The sequence below is a fragment of the Talpa occidentalis genome, unplaced genomic scaffold (genome assembly GCF_014898055.3).
Source record: "Talpa occidentalis isolate TD23 unplaced genomic scaffold, MPIMG_talOcc4v2.1 talOcc4.10, whole genome shotgun sequence".
NCBI classification, from domain to species: domain Eukaryota; kingdom Metazoa; phylum Chordata; class Mammalia; order Eulipotyphla; family Talpidae; genus Talpa; species Talpa occidentalis.
This window is the reverse complement of record NW_023600993.1, coordinates 101,986,116-102,006,051: the sequence shown is the minus strand read 5'-3', so window position 1 is coordinate 102,006,051 and position 19,936 is coordinate 101,986,116. Positions and strand designations below refer to the sequence as shown.

At 43.1% G+C, this 19,936-nt stretch overlaps 1 protein-coding gene across 4 annotated transcripts in view; it reads left to right on the top strand.

The window, feature by feature from the left end:
- The window catches only part of BCAS1 (brain enriched myelin associated protein 1), a 68,984-nt gene that overhangs the window by 17,298 nt on the left and 31,750 nt on the right, over positions 1-19,936 (top strand). For 3 of the 4 annotated variants that reach the window (XM_054698344.1, XM_054698339.1, XM_037500624.2), the window contains exons 5-6: positions 15,565-15,720; positions 16,618-16,662. In XM_054698344.1, coding sequence (XP_054554319.1) covers positions 15,565-15,720; positions 16,618-16,662 — 201 coding nt within the window. Of the gene's footprint in view, positions 1-15,564; positions 15,721-16,617; positions 16,663-19,197; positions 19,333-19,936 lie in introns of all 4 variants that reach the window. The other variant, XM_037500632.2, reaches the window with a different exon arrangement.

Here is a 19,936-nt window from a genome sequence, read left to right as displayed (position 1 = left end):
CCCAGCGCTCAACCGCTGCGCCACCGGGGAGGCCCAAGAATAATATTTTAAATATTAGACACCAGTGGAAAATTCTAGGCAGGTAAAATTGGGAAAAGATAGTAAGTTTCCTGCTATCAGTACTTTTGCTCATTTTGTGAGTTCTGAATCTATGAGCTGATTTTCAAATTTTCTTTCAAATGTCTCAAAAATTGCCTTTCAAATGCCCACTTCCCAAATGCACAGTTGAGGACCAATTGAATAGCTTCCTGTATAATTCACAGTGAATCTTCAGATGCACCACGTGTTACTGAGGTGACATGGCCAGCCACAGGTGAAGAAAGACTCCAGGGATTACCAGGACACTGTTTGGTCCTTTGGGGGTACACTGTCCAGCAAGAGCAGAGGAACAAATCCCCATAGGATTATGCAAGTTGCCAAATGCTCCCCTGGGGAAGACCCAGCGTGGCAAGGATGCCTAGACACCAGGAGAATTAGCCTCACCTGCCCTTGGGACATTCCACCAAGTGTATAACCCGAGAGCTGCATAGTTCCTTGTCTTAGGACTGTAAAATAAGCATCAATATGCATGAATATTTGAGAAGCTCTTTGCTATTTTACTCCAAGTGGGGAGACTCTTGTTCACCCTCACCATTGCTTCTGGACTCCTAAGGCCATTCTGAGATGGTGATTTTTTGAATAGGCATGTGTCTCTTTTACGTGGGCTAGCAGAACCCATCCATTGCCTGAGGTAGGAAGAGACTGAGTTACTTATAGGAAGAGAAGGAAGGACTACTATGTCGCCACTGAGGAGAGGTGTCTGGTGACTCAGCCATCTGATCGCCATTCCTGGATGTAGCTAACCTGGCACCCCAGCACCTCAATCCTCTCCTAGTCTGAGAAAATTGATGAGACAATCTAGATCTGTGCTTTCTCCACTCAGCGTCCTTTATCAAAAACCTGAAGGTCAGCGCCCCCACTGGTGTGGCATGATTCCAAAATTAGGTTGGAATCAGAGGGGAGGCTTGTCCGGGGCCACACAGGTGTCTGATAGAGTCCACTGGTGGGTGGTGGTGTAAAGCTATAGAAACCTCTTAGAAGACCCCAACGTGGCAACTTGTCTTCCTTTCTGTATGAGTGAGTTCGAGTCCTTGGATTCATCCCCAAAATCTACATCTATTTTTGTTGTACCACGATTTTCCAGCTGGGGTTGGTAGTAGCAATGGAATTTGAAATATGGCGTCTTCATTCTGCACTGGACACACAAACCCCAGAAAATTTATGAATAGCCATTCATTTCTCCTTCAGCCAGTGAACGCGTAGATATGCAAATATACATATCTGCAAAGTCTTTTTCTCAACAAAAACAGCCTTCTGATTGTGAGTTTCTCATCTGATCCCTGGCTGACAGTCTGTATTTGGGGGTCACATCAGTGGTTCTATATGTGTATTGAGAGAATCCAGCCCCCCGAAAGGAACACAAATCCAACTTCTCAATCCATGCTTTTCTTGGTGGGAACACTGCGTTGTGCATAAATGGAGGTCAATGTATTGATTGAGAGTCTTAGGGTAAATTATGCCCTGGGCTCAGCCATGTCAGCTGTCCCCCCTCTTCCTTCCCACCCCCGCCCCCTCACAGGAGTCTGTCCCCCAGGGAGGCTGCCTTCTCCTTACTGGATTGGAATTCCAACCACAAACCCAAGGGCTGTGAATTGGGAGAAGATGCCCCCATTTCATTCTGAGGGGAAACACACAAATCTCCTGTGTTTTCAGAACGACAATCTTATTTTTGTGCCTTATAAAACTACATTCAGAGCATAGCATAATTAAAACAAGGCCAGAATTCATGAACAAATGAAGCATTTACTACATAGGCCAAAGAAAAGATAAATTATACGCCTGAAAGGTTCCACTGAGCTGTGATTCACACAAACCAAAGTGTTGGCAGGGATGAGATATTTTTTATTTTTCTCTGCCCCCAACAACTGAATCAGAGCTATAAGATATGCATTTAAGAGATTCATTGCCAAAAAATTGGTCAAATAATGAAAGCTTGACCGTTATCAGTTAAAAAAAAAAAAAAAAAAAAAAACACTAGATTTCTGTGGTCAGTCGGTGCCTCCAGAAGTGTCTTCATGTTGGGGGTTGGTGGAGGTGCTTCAAGTGTTGCCCAGAACAGATTTGTGAGATTTCATTTGCGAGATTTCTTTTTCTTCTACAAGTTAATTAAATTCTGCAATTATTATTTAAAACCACCCACTCTGTGCAAAGCATTTAAAAGCTAAATCATGCCTGGCCCCAGTTCTTCCAAGGCCATGCAAGCTACTAAGAAACATTTATTTATTTTTTCATTTATGCATACAAGAACTGGGGTGCAGGACAGAGATGTCAGGGTGAGAGGATTCACCAGAGACAGAGTGGGGAGCACAACAGGCGGATCTACTGAAATCCACTGCTGAGGGGAGCAGCGGGGAGACAGGAGAGGTCTGCTGCGCCATGTGGGTCAGCCTCCTGGCCAGGGATTGAACTCAGGCCACAGTGGTGACAGTACTGAGACTTATCCCCTAGGCCACCGGGGAATCCCTACTAAGAATCATTTTTTAGGGAAGGTTGTCATTGCAAAGCACAGTGCACCTCAAATTCATTCAGGTGACAGATAATAAGAAAAATTCTTAACTTCCTCTTCTCCCCTTCACTCTTGAACTCACTCCTTTCAGGTTTTCATCCTCTATAAAACCTGCTCCTGTCCTCCCCAACCTCTCACTGCAGCTGCCAGCAAGGGGCATCTCAGTTCTTATCCTGCCAGACCTGCAGGTGACCCCAACTCAGCGCCCACCCTTCCCTCATCCTGCACTGGTCTCTGTCCTGACCTCCTGTTGCCCCTGTCTGCACATGGGAGCTCCCCAGACTCCAGCCCTGGGCCATCTTCTCCAGCTGCACTTACTTCCTTGGAATGCTCCCCCCCACCCCAAGGGTTAAATAGAGCCATCTGCTAACAAGTCCCAATTTGATACCTGTAGGCTTCTCCCCCAAAAATCCAGACCTACATATCCAGCTGCCTCTTCCTTAAGTCAGCTGGGATTTCTCCATCTCCACGTGAGTCACTGAGCTCGACACTGAGCTCGTCCTTCACACCTGACAGCACCACACAACAGCCGCCATCCCCTCAGTGAATGGCACCTCTGCCCACCATGTTTAGGGTAGAACTGGAATGAAAGGACTGGGTCTCCAGGGCCTTGTTCTGCATGGTTTAATCTAGGGAATGAAAACACAAGCACTGCGGTCAAGTAGCCTTGGTTTCAGTTCTCTCTCTGTTGCTGACTGTGTGATGTTGGGGGACTTTGCTGAGCCTCAGTTTCCTCATCTGTAAAGTGGGGATAGTTTATTTTCGTATCAAGCACATTTTCATATTATCCCCACTTATGAAAATTAAATAAGACAAGCCACAGAAAGTATCTATCACGAGGTAGTGTGTTTTGAAACAAAGGAAATTTAACTATTATTGGTATCATGGTCTCCTTCCTTATTATGCCACATTTTACTCTTTTTACCCTTCCCTTCCGTAGCCCTCCACCAAAACTCCCAAAGATGGCACAATTGAATCTAATTTGAAAGCTGTCTAAGGAAAGACTTAGGTCCTAACTTGGGTCAAAATGGTGCAGGATTTGTAAAATGATTGTGGAGATAGATTTTAAATGCCTATGTCCACAAGCCCCCATTTCTTGATTTGCCAGGTAAGGGTCTCTGGCTATTTTTCCAACTCATTTTGCATTATTCCCTTAAACTCTTCAGCCACCATCTGCTTCCAAGCATTTTCATCTGCCTGTCTCTCTCTCTCTCTGTTTATCAGACATTTACTTCCCTATCAAGTGCCAAGTTCCATGAAGCTGATCGGATGCCCCCCTCCTGGGTGGTTCTAGGACATGAATCCCCTTACGCATTTTAGCATGCTATTTTCTAGGTCAAATTTGACAACAAAATCACTCTGAAAGAATCATCTCATGAAACACCAAAATTCACAAGCAAACTCTACATTTTTTACCATTTTACAAATCCGGAATTCAAGCTTCAGAGACACCAGATCACTTCAAGTTACACAGCTGGAAAAGAATTGTCTATTTCCAAAGCACATTACTGCTCAATGCTGTGTTTTTAACCAATATTTTGAAACTTGTGCAATATGGTCATAACTAGACAAAACAGAATAATATTAATGTGAGAAAGCGCCAGTGGAATATGTTAGTATATGCAAATTGGAAGTACCAACTTCATCTCAAGTTAAAATTTAAAATAAGAACCACCTACTCCTTCCAATGTCAGGCAGCCAAATGAGTTATAAACTGGATTTTTCTACTTTGTTTTGCTTGCCTGATGTCCACAAGACCATACCATTTCAACATGTCGAGAGAATTAACCTCCCAAAAGATTTTGCCAGGACAGAGGGAAAAGTCATCTCAAATGATGCATGTTTGTGAGTGAGCAACGTTCTCGACTATCACCTTATAATCTTTAGGAATCATTTGAATTTAGTACTAAGAAACATCCAATAAGAAATGTATGCACAGCAGAGGTGTTGGGAGACTGAGTGCCCTGGTTATGAGTTCAGAGTCTACTGCTAATGAGCCAACTGGTAGAGACAAAAATGATAATTATCCCATTTTTAATTGCTCATCCTTCCTACTGGTAGTGGTGTGTCATTCCTACTGTGTAGCATATCATTCCTACTGTTTCAGCATACCTTATTTGCTTTGATTCCTATAACAACACCGCCAGGTGGATACTTTTATTATTACTCAGCAGATGAGGAAACTGGGGCTCAGAGAGGTTAAGTTTCTTGCCCAAAGCCACACAGCTAAATTAGCCAAGAACCACAATCTGACCCATCAATTGCCAAACCCTGTTATACTTGGTGATTTCAAAACTTTGTGTTTTCATACAAGAGGAACTTACTGTCAGGCTGAGGAGCTATTGTAAGGATAAAAGATGATATAGATAATCCAAAGCAGGGAAGCAAATAAAACAATATACTTCCAAATTGTGAAATAGGTCTAATGGTCTTCCAATATGGTGGAGTTTGAGTGGAACATCATGTAGAGTGTCTTTGGCTACGAGAAAAAAACAACAATAAGCTCCCAGTAGTGACTTATAGAGGAGAATGTACTATTTTTCATGCATTGTGAGAATCCAAAAGTCAGGGGCATTTGGTTGGTTCAACATTGTCACACCCACAGGATGCTTCTGTCTGTCTTCTCCAGCATCCTCCATGCTGTGGTTTGGATCACAGGCTTGGCCTCTCATGGTTTTAAGATGGCGACCGTAATTCCAAGTATATCATCATAATGTCCCATCAAGCCAAAGAGGAGTTTCCTAAGCTCTAGCTGGTGGCTAAAACAAGTCCCACATCTGTGTCAAAGCAGGTGAGATTGTGCAGTAGATCGCAGGCTCTGCCAAGAAAGATGATTTGCCACAGATAGAAACCAGGTCCATCTCTCTTCCCAACTGTATATCGGGAAATCATCAAGAGAATGAAGCTGGCAGAGACCATTTATGGTCTCCCCCATGGTCATTTATTTGAATCTACTCATGATCTTAGCTTTCTAACTTTGACTGTGACCTATAAAAATAGATTGTACATCTTGACATAACACGACCTACAGATTGTGACACACACTAGTATTTTTTCCTTCTCCTCCTGTTTTGTTTGATGTTGACTGAGGGTGGTGTTGACTCACCAAATTATTTTCCCATCCTGTGAATAGTCGCAGTGTGAAGTTTGAAAGAATCTATTCTACCTTCATCACCCTTTGATATGTGGAGACAGTGACCTTGAGGGATGTGACTGCTTGAGGGATGTGACTGTACGTGGTGTGCCCAGAGCCTGGCACCTGTCGGCAGGTGGTGATGTGTGTTAGATGCACCTGTGAGGAATAAAGATGGCACAATGCTCTGACTTTCCAGAGAATGCTAGAATACAGCTGAATGTCATTGTCACCCCTGCTTGACATGACTTTAAAGAGAAAGTGATTTCAAAGAGTATGCATGACTTGCACTATGCAGAATCATATATTAGTATCACTATCTGGTATTTTATGAAGTCATTAACCACATGCCATCGTCTTAACATTGTTGAAATATGAAGCAAATTGTTTTTGACAATGAGTTTGCAAAATAATTTTTAAAAAAAAAATTTTTATTGCAATAACGGTTCACAACACTGCCTGTGACTTAGGGGCACAGGTTCACACCTCTTCAGATGTCTGTTTCCACCCCAGGCCCTCCACCAAGTCACCCAGCATCCTCTACCATGGGGCCCTCCCCACTTTGCTCCTACCTCCCACCCCACCCCATTCATTCAGCCACAGAGTGAGTTTGGGGTTATCTTTCCTTTTTGGGTTACCCAGTCTGAGTCACTCTTTCCAAGCTTATAATCACAGCTCGAGTGTATGGTGTGTTTACCAGCTCAAGAGAAGTGATTACTAAGCTCATGAGGCCAGAAAGTGGGGGAGCTAGAGTAGCCACACTTAGCCACTACGCCTCTAAGTGCAAAAAAGGAAACTCTTAGAACATTCTAGAACATCTTCCAGCTTTAAAATGTCTAAACTTGGTGCTTCCCAAACCAGTGTTTTGTGGAACATCAATCCAATAAGCCAGATGTAGAAATAAGGTTCCTCCACCAAATACTTGTGGAAAATACCTCTTGCTTTGTACTCACTCCTCAGGACTCACGGACACCAGCCTGCTAACGGCTCCTGGACCTCGCAGCAAGCTCGCCAGCTTCACTGTGTTTAACTGAGTGCTTCTCAGACTTAATCATCCATGTAGCTATCAGCCGGCTCGGCTGACACATCTCCCAAGCAGCTGTTCCAGGAACCGCTGAGCTAGGCATGTAGACTGAGTTGAAAAATGACCTCTGGTGGGATGCGGCAAACCAGCAGAGGTTTTATTTGTCCTAATGGTGTTTTAAATAACATTTTCATTAATTAGTAACATTTTCAGATTGACAGTATTCTAAAGCTATGAGATTTCAATGTCTTTCCCCATTTTGGACATTTCTGAAACATGGGATGTTCTGCCTCCTATTCCAGATGGGATGTGAGTCGTGAATGCCCCTGGGCATGGGACACTCTCTCTCTGGCCACTAAGGCCCCACCCCTCCTGCTGGGTCCCCAATATGTCGCCCCATGACCTGTCCATCGTGATCACACGTACATTGCTATCTTCTGTAGCAGAGTGAGAGGTTTCCAGTGCCTGCCGTTTTACTTGTAGCATTTACCACAATTTGCAACTACTTAGTTGACCCTGTGGCTAATAAACTGCCAATCCATCCAGGAAGTCTACAGTCAGGTAGATTTCATGTAATTTCAGCCATTTTCATGTATTCACTCAACAAACATTTGAGTGCTTACTGCGGATGAAGTAGAGTCTTAGCAAGTATAGACTGGAGAGGAGACTGATATTTAACACTGGGGAAGAGGTAGAATCTGGAGGGAGTTGGGTCTAAGCTAAACATTCAGGGAAAAGGTGACTTTTTTTTCTTTTTCTGCACAAGAACAAACAATTCTTAGGAAGTCTGCAGCCTAATTTTGGCAGCATTCAAAGCAGTGTTCTCACTATTGGGACGTGTTTGTTAAACAGATGGCAAACATGTTCTAGGCTATGGGTTATTAGCTTTGTGTTTTGAGTCAGTTTTTTTTAATTGTTGGATATTTTCCTCTAATAAATGTGAAATGCCATTATCAGTCTGGAGCTTGTACGGGTTGGAGGACTCTTCCACAAATCCCTTTTCTCCTATTTGGTTTAAACTGGGAATCATGCCCCACCACTCTTTGCCCACAGCAAATATGCTTTTCCTTTTTCTATCATACACACACACAGGCTTTATTTAAGAGCATGCCAACTCGTGTGTCCTTAGAAATATCCCCAAAGAAATGACTGCTGCCAAAAAAAAAAAAAGAAGCACGAAAAGAACCTTTTATTGCTTAATTCTTTAGCCACATTTCACTTGCCATTGGAAATCAAGTTGACAAATTCACTTCCCTTCCAGTGGAGGAGTTGCTGAGAGAGAAAATGGGAAGCCCTTATTTATAAGAAGCAAGCGTGAATTGCTTTCTTTGATAGATTTCCTTCTACCCTCCACCTATGGCTATACCAAACAGCTGGTTTATTTAATCTTATAAATATACATGTCTGCATCAGCCAACACGGTGGATGGAAAAGACTCGACCGTGTAAAGACCCTGTGTTAGATTTCTGCCAAGATGTGAGATGTGTTTTTAATATCCTGAAGTTATAACTGTGGAGTATGGAAGCAGGGGATCTTACGGTTGACAATGAAGAGCATCAGGCTGGGTTATTAGTCCGTCCTAGCTTGATTCAATTAGTATATGCAGCTTAAGTGGACCAAGGTGCTTCTCTCTTCCCCCAAAAAGGCAGGAAGGCCGATAGGTGGAGTGCTTTAGATCTGTGTCATGCTGTTTAAATTACCCTTCTTGGAGACACGTCAGAGGCCGATAAAAGATCTTGGTTTCATGTATCCATTTTCATGTTTTTGATTGCCTCTGAAGTCTGGTCACTTTTAATCAACGGCCTGGATGGCTAGGAAGCTTGGTTCCCCCGTGGTACCCGAGCAGGACACAGGTGAAAGTCATAAAATACACATGCTTTTGAATGAGCAATTTGGCATCTAGGAATTAACTGAAAAAATGAGCAAGCTTTTATTCAAACTGCTTTTTAAAAGCCAGCATTAAAATAAAAAAAGTCAGCATCGTCTGTAAGAGAAAAGTTGGGAATGATCCAATAGGAAGGATTTCATGCTGGCAGAGAACACCCTCTACTAGGATGGTAAACATGACTGACAGTCGGAGAGCAGGTTTCTAAACTGTGTAAAAGGCTGCCTTCCACAGGTGTCGATGCTCCTCCCAGAGGGTGTGCAATGAAAATGCACAATATGTTAGTAGTTGTTTTTCAGTAATGCGATCATGGGTGCATTTTACATTTTTATTCTTTGTCTTCTATCTCCTCAATTTTATAAAAGGAAAAGAACAGCATATTTATTGCCAAGCTAAGTAGAAGAAAATACTGCAATCCAGGCAATTTCCTGATTGCTCCACCAGAGCGCGCTCTGAGGCTGCAGCCAGTGGGCTGCTGGCAACAGCTTCCCTTAGAGGTTGTGTTCACTTACAGTAATTCCCAAACCACACATCCAGAGCTTGCGTGATTATTCCTTGTTTAGAAAAAACACTGGCTTTTTTAGAAAACGAAGTAAAAAAAAAAAATACCAGTCGGCTTAGAAAATTTTGAAATTCCACAAAACGTTTTTGGTGGACTGGAGTCTGAGGTTTCCTTCCTGCTTGTTTAGCATTTTTTTTTTTCCCTTAGGCAAATTGGAGGCTAAATCCTATCTTCAAAAGTTAACAAAACCCCATTTTTCTTTCTAAATCTGACCATCGCTCCATGCAGGTGACTGTGCTCTCGAAAGAAGAAAAGTAAAGACTTAATGGCTGTCTGGAGACCGCTGTTGCCTGGCAAACCATGCCCTCTGAGCTGCTGGGGCATCCAAGTGGGAGGGGAAACAGCTCTCCTTTTCATCCTAGGCAGCACTTGGCTCAAATTTCTAACAGATGGAAAGCAGAGGAGTAATGAGTTTCTGTACCGCTCAATGTTTGTCAGACAAGTTTTCCTGCGTGAACTGTGTCAGGCACTGATTCTTGGTACAGAGCTTCCAGGTGAAACCGGTGATGTCTATCAGTGGGGGAAGATGAGCCGACCTCCTTCTCTTTGGCTGGATCCAGACAAGGCTCCTGGGTCTTGGTTGTCCTGCCTTAACCTACATATTCAGTTTGACTTTGGTGATCTGGGTTAAAGGAGGCTGGCATCCTGTTGACAACTCATAGCAGAAGGAAGATGCCAGGAGTCCCACATGGGTTTTATTACAGACAATCAAATTATAACAAGGCGGCATTATTTTTCATCATGACAAATTGTGATCATTTTACTAGTGTTCCTGCCTGTTGGCCCTTTGAAGCCAACAGAAAGGGAAAATGTCTAAGCGCGTCTTCCCAGCAGATAAAAAAACAAAGCTTACACCTTGAACATCTGTTTACTTGAAAGACATTTCCAAGTATTTCCTGGAGAACGTTTGTGCTTCTGTCTAAAATTTCTATTTGATCAGAATGATCTGGAGGCCTGATGAGAATAGCAAAGACATGTTTGTAGTTAAGGGCAAAGAGCATAGTACAAATAACCCATGTTTAAGGCACGGATAACAGACTGCTGACTTGGGGCAGTCTCTTCCCACTGTGTTTAATTTGTCCCTCTAGATTTTATACAAAATTTGGAATTAGTTGTGCACATTTTTTTAATTTTTGATAGGTAATACATTCACCTGGCTCAAAATAAGACATTATAAAATGATATCATTGTCTACCAATGCCACCCCCAACATCACTGTTTGTATCCTTCTAGGGTTTTGGGGAGTAGATCCAAGCAAATACAAGTATAAATTCTAACTCCTCCTTTTTACACAAAAGGGAATATACTCTGCTCTATTCCATGTTTTTTTGCTTCCAGTTAAAGCTTTTTATATCTATCCAGAGAACACTGCTTTCTTTCTATTCCTCTTTACACTACTATCTGTATAGCTTCCTCGTTTGTAAGAGTTGCATATTATTCCATTGAATGGCTATACCATATTTACCACAACCCTAATTAATGACGTTCAACAGTTTTTGCAAACATTTGCCATTGCGACACTAGAATAAGTACATCTGTGTATTTGTATATTCTGCACGTTTGCCAAATTTCCTTCTTCAACATTAGCAATCAATTCACATACAGTCCGTGTTGTAACCTGCATCGTCCCTAGTTACCCAACTTAATTTTTACTGATCAACAATTGTCTGTCTCTCCATTTTATATCTTCCTTATTCCTTCCACTAGCATTGTGTGGTTTTCAGCATATACCGTACATGATTTTAATTTTCATTTTTTATGTAATTGTAAAATTGCTATTGCATTTCCCAGTTTTATTGATATATAATTGACATATTGTGTAAGTTTAAGGTCCATAACATGATGATTTGATGCACATACATATTGTGAAACGAGGGCCACAGTAGGGTTAGCTAACAGCTCACCTCTGTCAGCTCACATAATTACCATTTCTTTTTCGTGGAGAGGGCATTTAAGGTTTACTGTCTTAGAAACTTCCAAGGATACAGTATAATATTGTTTACTGTAGTCACCATGGCTTCCTTAGCTCCACAGAATTTATTCATCTAATAATGGGAGAGAATTTCCTTCTCTCTCATGACATTTTTCTCTGTGCATTCATCTGTAGACACTTGTGTTGTTTCCATATCTCATTGAGATCTTTTTAATCTCCTTTGGCTTTATACTTAGGGTGCCTTACACACCCCTCTACCTCAGCTGAACTGAATAAGCACCTCCAAACACTCCTGGCCATGTCTCCACCTCATCCTTTTCTACAAAATTTTCTTTTCTTTGAAATTCTTCTACCACCCTTATCCTTCAGTAATGTCGGCCCCATGGGCGAAAGCAAGCACTGCTTTACCCTCAAGCCTTCCCCCAGTCAGCTCCATGTTGGGCAGTGTGCTAAGCAACTGACAGGCATTATTTCTCATGAAAATGGACAACAAAATTATGCAGTAGGAATTATTACTCATCCCACATGAGGATGAGGCTACGGCCCTGCTCAGGTCCTTGGTTTGTAAGAAGCAGAGCTGGGAGGTGAACAAAATTACCAGGGGGACAAGAAGCAGGAAGAGATAACTCAGAAAATTCAACTCAGAGAAACAAGCCTGAACCTGACCCAGATAGCAGCACCGGCAGAAAGCACATGAAAGGAACGCGTCTAAATGGCTTCCATATGTTTGAAAAGTTAAGTAGAGACAGAGAAGATGTATTTCAAACTCAGGCTTCTAACGGTGAAAACTGCAATGTTTAAGGTGAAAAATAGGCTGGGGAAAATGAACCGCAGCGTGGATGATGCAGGAAAAAAAGTTTAAAGACAGCACTACACACTGCAAAAGAAACAAAAAAATTCATAAAAAGAGGAAAGCCCCATTGTGGAACTGCAAGGACAAGTTGGAGCAGGCTGACATGCCTGTAAACAGCCTGCAGAAAGGAGGGGGAGGGAAGGTGTCTGAAGATGCAATAAGTGCAAATTGATGATGGACTCTCTAGGATCAGCCGTTCATTCACTGATAATTATGGAGCTTTTGTTAGGTAAGATATTCCAGGTGCTGGAAAACACAAGGGTAAAACAAACATTCCTCCCTTCTCTGCTTTGTATTCTAGTCAGGGGAGAGAAACAAAAGCAGAATGAATCAGTTACATTTTTTATGCGCTGCAGGGTTTCTCCGGGCACTCCTGATATTTGGGGCGGGGAATTCTCTGTCCTGTGCGTTGTAGGATGTTGTAAAGGCAGGACAGGCCACAGTGCAGGCTTTCTGATCCCATGCAGACCGGGTAAAGGAGGAGTCAGAGTCCTCAGTGGTTTTGCAGGTTTTTTATTGGGGTTCAGCGGGTACGTGGCAGGCAGGGGTGCTGGCTGGGGGACTGGGAGGCTGGCAGGCCTCCCAGCCCCCAGCAAGTCTTCACTCTATCTGGGCTCTCTAGCGTTCGTTCTGCTGCTTCTCGGCTTCTCTTTCGGCTTCGGCTTCTACTGCTGCTCCTGGCGTCCCTGTGACTCCACCCTTAAAAAGCACAGTCTTAGCTCAGCTGAATCCCATCTACCCTTCCAGGTGCCCGCCATCAGGCATGCACTCAGGACAAGGATCCATCATCTATCCTGGTGGCGGAAGGGCAGAAAAGCCTGATATTTTCTTTACCCTACAGATGTTTAGCCGAATCCCAAGTTTTATCATCTATTTGTGGCAACCAAAATATGTCCCCAGTCAGTATCACTTGTTCTGGGGGAGAGAGGAGATTATCCCTGCTTAAGAACCTGTGATGTTAGAAGTGAAATATGCCAGCAAATGAAAAATGAGGCCATTAGGGGCCATAGGATGCATTGGGTGGGGTGAGAGTTATGGCAATTAAATAAAATAGGGTGATAAGGAAGGACCTCAATAAAACTGTGACATTTGAAGAAAGACTGGAAGGGAGTAGGTAGAGTGCTCAGCAGGCAGGAATCAGGTGCAAAGACCCGCAGACCCTGTTCAAAAAATAGCAAGAAGGTCACTGGCATTACAGTAGTGTGACCTACGGGTCAGTACAAGAAAAGGGGCCAGAAACTTTACAGGGATGGAGTGGAAGAGCAGCAGTCGCCAGGGATAAGCAGAATTCTGTCATCACCGGAGAAAGGAATGCTGGACGGGCAAAAGTAGGTAAAGGTTCCACTTGCCAACTGTGAAACTTCTGAGAAGTGGGGGACACTGTGTAAGTATATTCACTCCTCATGAAGACCTTGGCTTTCCAGAACCTGGATTTCATCTCTGTGACATCAAGTGCTACTGCTTGTCACAGATAGGATGTTTGTGTCCCCTCCAAAATTAATATGTTGAAACCGACCCCAGTGTAATGGTGTTGACAGGTGGACCCTTTAGGAGGTCACGAGGGTGCTGCCCTCAGGAATGTGATTAGAGCACTTAAAGAAGAAAGCCCAGAGCCAGGAGGTGGCCCAGTGGACTGAGCTGAGGTCTTTGGGAGCTTGGGTACTGGATGTGGATGTGGTGGCGTGAAACATTCTGCAGTGGTATGGAGTTGAACCTCTGAATCTTGGGCAGTGTTGTAAACCAACATTACTCCAAAGTAATGCAATAAAGAAAAGATGCTGGAAAGATCATTGGCTCCTTCCATCACTTGAGGTTAGAGTGAGAAGATGGCCGCCTGTGAACCAGGAGGGGGTGCTCACCAGATACCAAATGTGCCCACACCTTAATCTTGGATTTCCCAGCCTTCAGGACTGAGGAATAAATTCCGTTGTGTCCAAGCCACCCAGTCTGTTTGGTTATAGTCACCTGAAGAGACTGAGATGGGCTTATATCTACCCTGGTGTTCAGGCCTAAGGATTTCTAGCACTGAAGATGTTCATTCTGGCCATCCTGGTTAGAATTCCCAGACATGTCCCTCTCATGTCCCCTGTGTGTCCTCAGACAAGTGTTCTGACCTCTCTGAGCTTCATTTCATGTCTGAAAAATTTTGTTGTAATACTGTTCTCCAAAGTTGTTAGGATTAAATGATGAGTTGAGTAGTTTGCATGTTATACATGCATCATATTTGCCATTGCGTATTATTCTTTTTTTTAAGATTTATTTAATTATGCATATAAGAACTAGGGTACAAGCCAGAGGTGTGGGGGGTGAGAGGACTCACCAGAGTGGGGAACAGAACAGGCAGATTGACCGAAGTATACTGCTGAGGGGAGCAGCAGGGAGACAGGAGAGGTCTGCTGAGCCATGTGGGTAGCTCCCTGGCTGGATATGGAACTCATGCTGCAGTAACTGCGGACAGTTTCATAGGTTGCGTCTTAACCCCTTGCGCCACCAGGGAGTCCCATTGTGTATTATTCTATAATGAATGATGATATATGAAAATTGGTGGCCTTGTTCAGAATTATATTAGCTTAAAAAAGAGCCAGCACTGTGTACATGCAGTGCTGAAAACATAGTCATGCAACTGAATTAAAACATTATTCTGGTTGGGGGAGTCAATCCATATCTGTTTACACTGGGTTTCCAGAAACTGCCAGCCTCAGAAGAGGAAGCATAAAATCAGGGATTCACAATGCAGTGCTCCAGACAGGGCAGAGGGATAACCGTGGTTTGGCCCGGCTCTTGGGAGTGGAGATAAAGCAGGACTGATTCAGAATGCATCCAGCCCATCCAGTATACTCCCAGATTCCATCTTACTTGAAAAAAACTTGAGTACTTATTATTTTTTTAAGATTTATTTATTTCTGCATACAAGCACTGGGGTGTAGGCCAGAGGTGCAGGGGGTGAGAGGATTCACCAGAGACAGAGTGGCAATAAGAACAGGTGGATCTACTGAAATACACTGCTGAGGGGAGCAGCAGGCGAGGCAGGAGAGGTCTGCTATGCCCTGTGGGTCAGCCGGGGATCAAACTCATGCTGCAGTGGCTGCCGGTAGCTTCATAGTGCTGAGACTTAACACCTTGAATACTTTTTTAAGATACTAGCATTCACTATGGGGACATCCACAATGGCGGTTGTGGAAAACTCGTGAGAGGTGTCTCTGGAGATCATGAACAAGACATTAGACTAGGAGACCACAGAGATGGAAAATGTGCGCATCGTATATAGTCTCTTTGCACAATTGGGAGAAAGGGTTTTTGTCTGGAATGCAACGTGCGCTGCTGCTTGTTACCCTCTGACACCAACAATGTCCCTCCAACCAACAGCGAATGCTGAGTATGTTAGAAGGGGGGGGTAGGGGAAGAGTGACTCTCATAAGCTCCTGATTGTTCTATGCACCCGTGGGCAGAAGAAGTATGGCTGGAATTAGGGGGTAAATAAAGAAAGAGAGAAAGAGAGCGAAGCAAAAACATTACTTGGAGAGTTACATTCAACAAGTACAACTGTGAAAACTCTGTTCTGATCCTAGGACATAGTTGACAGCGAGGGCAGAGGAGGACAGGAAATCGCCGCTTTGAGTGACTCTCTTCCTGGGGACCCAGAAGAATTGGAGGCTGTAAAGGAGGATCCCCAGATAACAAACATAACAGAGAATAATCCCATCATGAGCTTCTTTAAAACGCTGGTAAGTCGTTGCCTTCCTTTGCCCTCCATTGTATTGCTCAATAGTTGTATTAATTCTCCAAAGAATGAGTATTGAGTGCTGTGGTGCTGACATCCTGCAGCTGGAACACTGGAGAACATGACAAGGTGGGCTCCATAAGGAAATTGTATTACATGGGATTCCCCATGAGGGAGCCTGGGGTTGAGAACCCGCTAAGGAGAGGCGCCCAAATTGGGACACGAGCTTTGTCATGTGGGTCCCTACCGCCACGCATGTCTGATGGCCATAGGTCATGAAATGACTGATCAATGGCTCCCCTAAGCTGTTGACCCGCTTGGCCACTCCAACAGCAAATAAAAGGGAACTCACTTTCTATCTTGTTACATCTCAATCTGCCATTTTAATTGGAGGCAGGGGCTGTGTCTCGCCTGGCTGACTCATGCTAACTCTGCCGGGCAGAGTCCACAGTCTGGCTCAAAGCAGACCCTCATAAAGGGCTGAATGAATGAAGGCATCATTCAGACAGCTCTAGATGTGTTTGGGCTGGTTCCAAAAACCAAGACCGACTTCAAAAGGTAAAACAGCAAAAGTCAACAGCACAACCACAAACGCAGACACCAAAGGTCTGTGTGCTTGCTTGGGTCAGGCAGAAATGATGGAAAGGCTGTGGTTTTCTGGGAGACAGTTTTGAATGTGGTCAGGTTCTCTGTGGATGTATAAACCCGGATGCATTTCATTATAAAATATTGATTTAAACTCCTGCATACCTAGTCTGAGGATTTCTACTGAACTCAGGATGTGTCATTACATTCTTTACCTGTATAGTAAACTGAGTCACTCTAAAAATTCCATGTACCTATGACATAAAATCATCCACAAGAGCTATGATTTCTAACTGTTTTTTCTCAAACTTTTCAGGTCTCGCCTAATAAAGCTGAAGCAAAAAAAGATCTGGAAGACCCGGTAGGTGGTTTAAACTATGTTTATGTTGGGTTTGTATGTAGAGTTGGATTTGGATTTGTTTCTGCTTCTTTGTTGCTGATTTTTTTTAATTTTATTTGTGTGTACATCTATCTATATACTCCTATATATTTATCATTTTAATAGTGTATATATTTATGTATATACAATAATATATAATAATGTATATATTTAATAGGGTATATATTTAGTGTATATATTTATCATTTTAATAGTGCTGTTAGATTGTCCTTAAAATGTTTCATTTATGTTAATGCTATTTTAATGATATTTTAGTGGGAAGCTTGATATACTTGCCAATCGAAGCTAACTTTCATGTCACAATAATCAATTTCTTATATAGAGTAAGAACAGAATGCTAATAATTATATATCATCTTAGTCTTTTTAGTTGTGTGTAGAGAGACTTAGAGAAGATGGTAAAAATTATTCACTGGAAATGAGAGAGAAGTGAGACTCAATTTAAAGTGGACCTTAGCTGTTATAGTTTTGGTTTTTTTTAAAAGTGTGGTTTGGGTTTTGTATGGAATTTGAAAAAATTCTATGTCCACGAGAAAGGGAATTGTTTGGTGAATTGAGATGGTCACTACTGGACCCTTGCCAGAGGGGAAGGGCGAAGGACTTGGGATGCCCGAGACAGCCAAAGTGTTTCACTGTCATCCTAGAAACTCAGCTGGTTCCTCTTAAAGTAACTTTTGTTTGGAACAACTGCTTCCTAGAGAGGTTTTCCCTTCCCACTTGACAGAACTGATTATCTCTAGAAAACACATGGTTCAGATTTCACGGGAATCATGGGGAAAGTCTAACTTAGTGACAAATAAGTGTCTCGTGTTTTTCTTTCAATCACTGCAAGTGCCAAATCAAGGCTTTGGCCAGCCCAATACATCTGCTGTTCGTATTTGGAGAGGCCAACGTAGGAGGGAATCTTAGAATTAGTCTTAGGAGAACCTGCAGACACCCCAACCCTGCCATTCCATAGCCAAGTGCTCCTAACCTGTCTGAACCCAAATCTCGACATCTATAAAACTGGGATAAGGAAAATTCTATCTCCCCAGTCCCAGCAGTGACTGCAGATATGACAATGCCCAGAGGTCCCAGAACTCTATTCAAATGTCTGTATCCCGATTTCCATAATTACCGCAAGGGAGATTGAAAAAGATTACCTTTATATTGATTGGTTCCTCTGGAATATTCTTCTTCCATTGGGGAGAAAAAACAAAGGGTAGATCTTGGTCATTTACAAATGCTTTCCTATAAAATAATTCATTTGCTCCAGGGCAGCTAAGGTCAAGTTCAATGAATGGTTGTTTCCCTTTTGGGCCTATGTCTTGATTGTTTGAAGTTGCTGAGTCAGCACAATAGGCTCTACAAAGGGGGTGGGGGTGTCGTCTGACTTTCCCAGAGACCAGTTACACCATCTTCAGCAGCTCTGGCACCCAGGCTTTGCCCAACCCAGAATAAGGTCCCAATTCAACCTAGCTAGGTGGTAAAGTTTCACTGTCCTGCTCAGAGTATGGGTCATACCAGTGGAGCTGGGCTGTCCCAAACAATCCTCCCACACCCCCAAACACATACACAGACCTCCTCCCAGACAATCCCCGCACCCCACACAAACCTCCTTCTACAAACTGCCTCTCATACTTTGCCTTTTTTACATGTTTTCTACTGAAGCTCTTTGACTCATGCTTTGGAAAAATCTACACCACTTGTCTGTCTTCACATTTGGTCCTGGGGTTTTTAGCACACTATGTACCCCCGCAAAATCCTTTGCTGTTTGTAACTTGAGTCAATAATTCTGAATGATTGTAGTTGGCCTATTTCAGTTCTGAGGGCCCCCTAACCCCCCCCCCACACACACACATTACACACTCATCCACACACACTCTCATCCACTCACACACATGCATGTGCCCTTTGGCTTCATGGACTAACTCACACTAGAAACTTCTTTTCCCTGGAAGTCTGCCCATCTAGAAGTCAGTAAAAATTGTTGTGGGCCACAGTGCCTCCCCGAAATTTCTGACATGAAATAAAAGGAGATCAGCTTGAGGATGGAAGCCATTCAATGGCAGTATTTGCACTGAGACCAGAATACAAAAATTAATCATTTGTTTTCAGGTATTTTATTCTTTCTCATGGGGTAAAAACATTTAGATACTTGAAACTATCAAGTAGGACTGTGTCTTCTTTCTGATTTGGAACATTTTTTCCTCTGTTGTGTAGTTAGAGCTTAAACGTCCTCTCACTGAGGACAGAAGATGGAGTTGTGTTCACCCAGCTCATTTACAGAGTGCCTTGTGGTAGACCGATGTGTGTGCGGAATGCACTGCCTACGTAGGCACTGTACCAAAGTGTCTTTGAGGGTTTACGAAAGTAAACATTTGTAAGATCACTTGAGGTTGGGGGGTGATACACCAGAGCTTAATTGTGTAAGGGTCTTAATGCACTGAAAAACAACAGAAAAAATGGATTTTGTTTAAAGTCAAAGTTCTAAGCTGTGACTGCTATTGGCCAAAAGGCATCCAAAGCAGAAATTGTCTGTGATGGCCAGGTCGGGCAGAAGATGTCTGAGATCCACGCTAAAGGCACCAAGAAAAAGCACCTGGACAGCCCCAGGCTAGGACTCGCCTTTAGGAAATTCTTTAGGCATAAGGTCTGTATCTTGTTAAACTGGCAGTGAAAAGAACCCTGGTCTCCACCCACATCAGCTGGGGATCCCCCAGCTCGGCTTCTATGAAGACAGAGCCTTGGGTGGTGCGGGTCGTTCAGGGGAAGGTTGTGTGAATCAAACGACAGTGACTTTCTTAAGTCTCCATAAATACAAACATCACCCCATTTTCTTCCCAGTGCGGACCAGGGTTCTGAAATTGTTCTTCTAACCCCGTGTTTCCCAAAGGTCAGAGGTATGCCTGCTGCCGTCATCATTTTTGTCTGCTAGAGTATTTATTTGATATTTTTATAATGAAATAGGTTCATTTCCTGAGTAAAGTTGCCTTTAAAATAAACCTGTATGCCATCATGCATGGGAAGCCAAAATCATGTTTCCTAAAGGAAGCCAACCTTTCCTATGGCTGATAAAAGAAGGTATCACATTCTGGTTACCTCATTTGTGCTAATCCCCTTATCTACTGCACTTTATAGCTTTTTTAAAAGGCAATTGGTCAGCAATTAAAGACAGATCAGCTCCAGGTGGAGATTTTCCCTCCAAAGTTCTTAGATGGATTAAATGAGAGCTGGGAAAGGATTCACTACTTCAC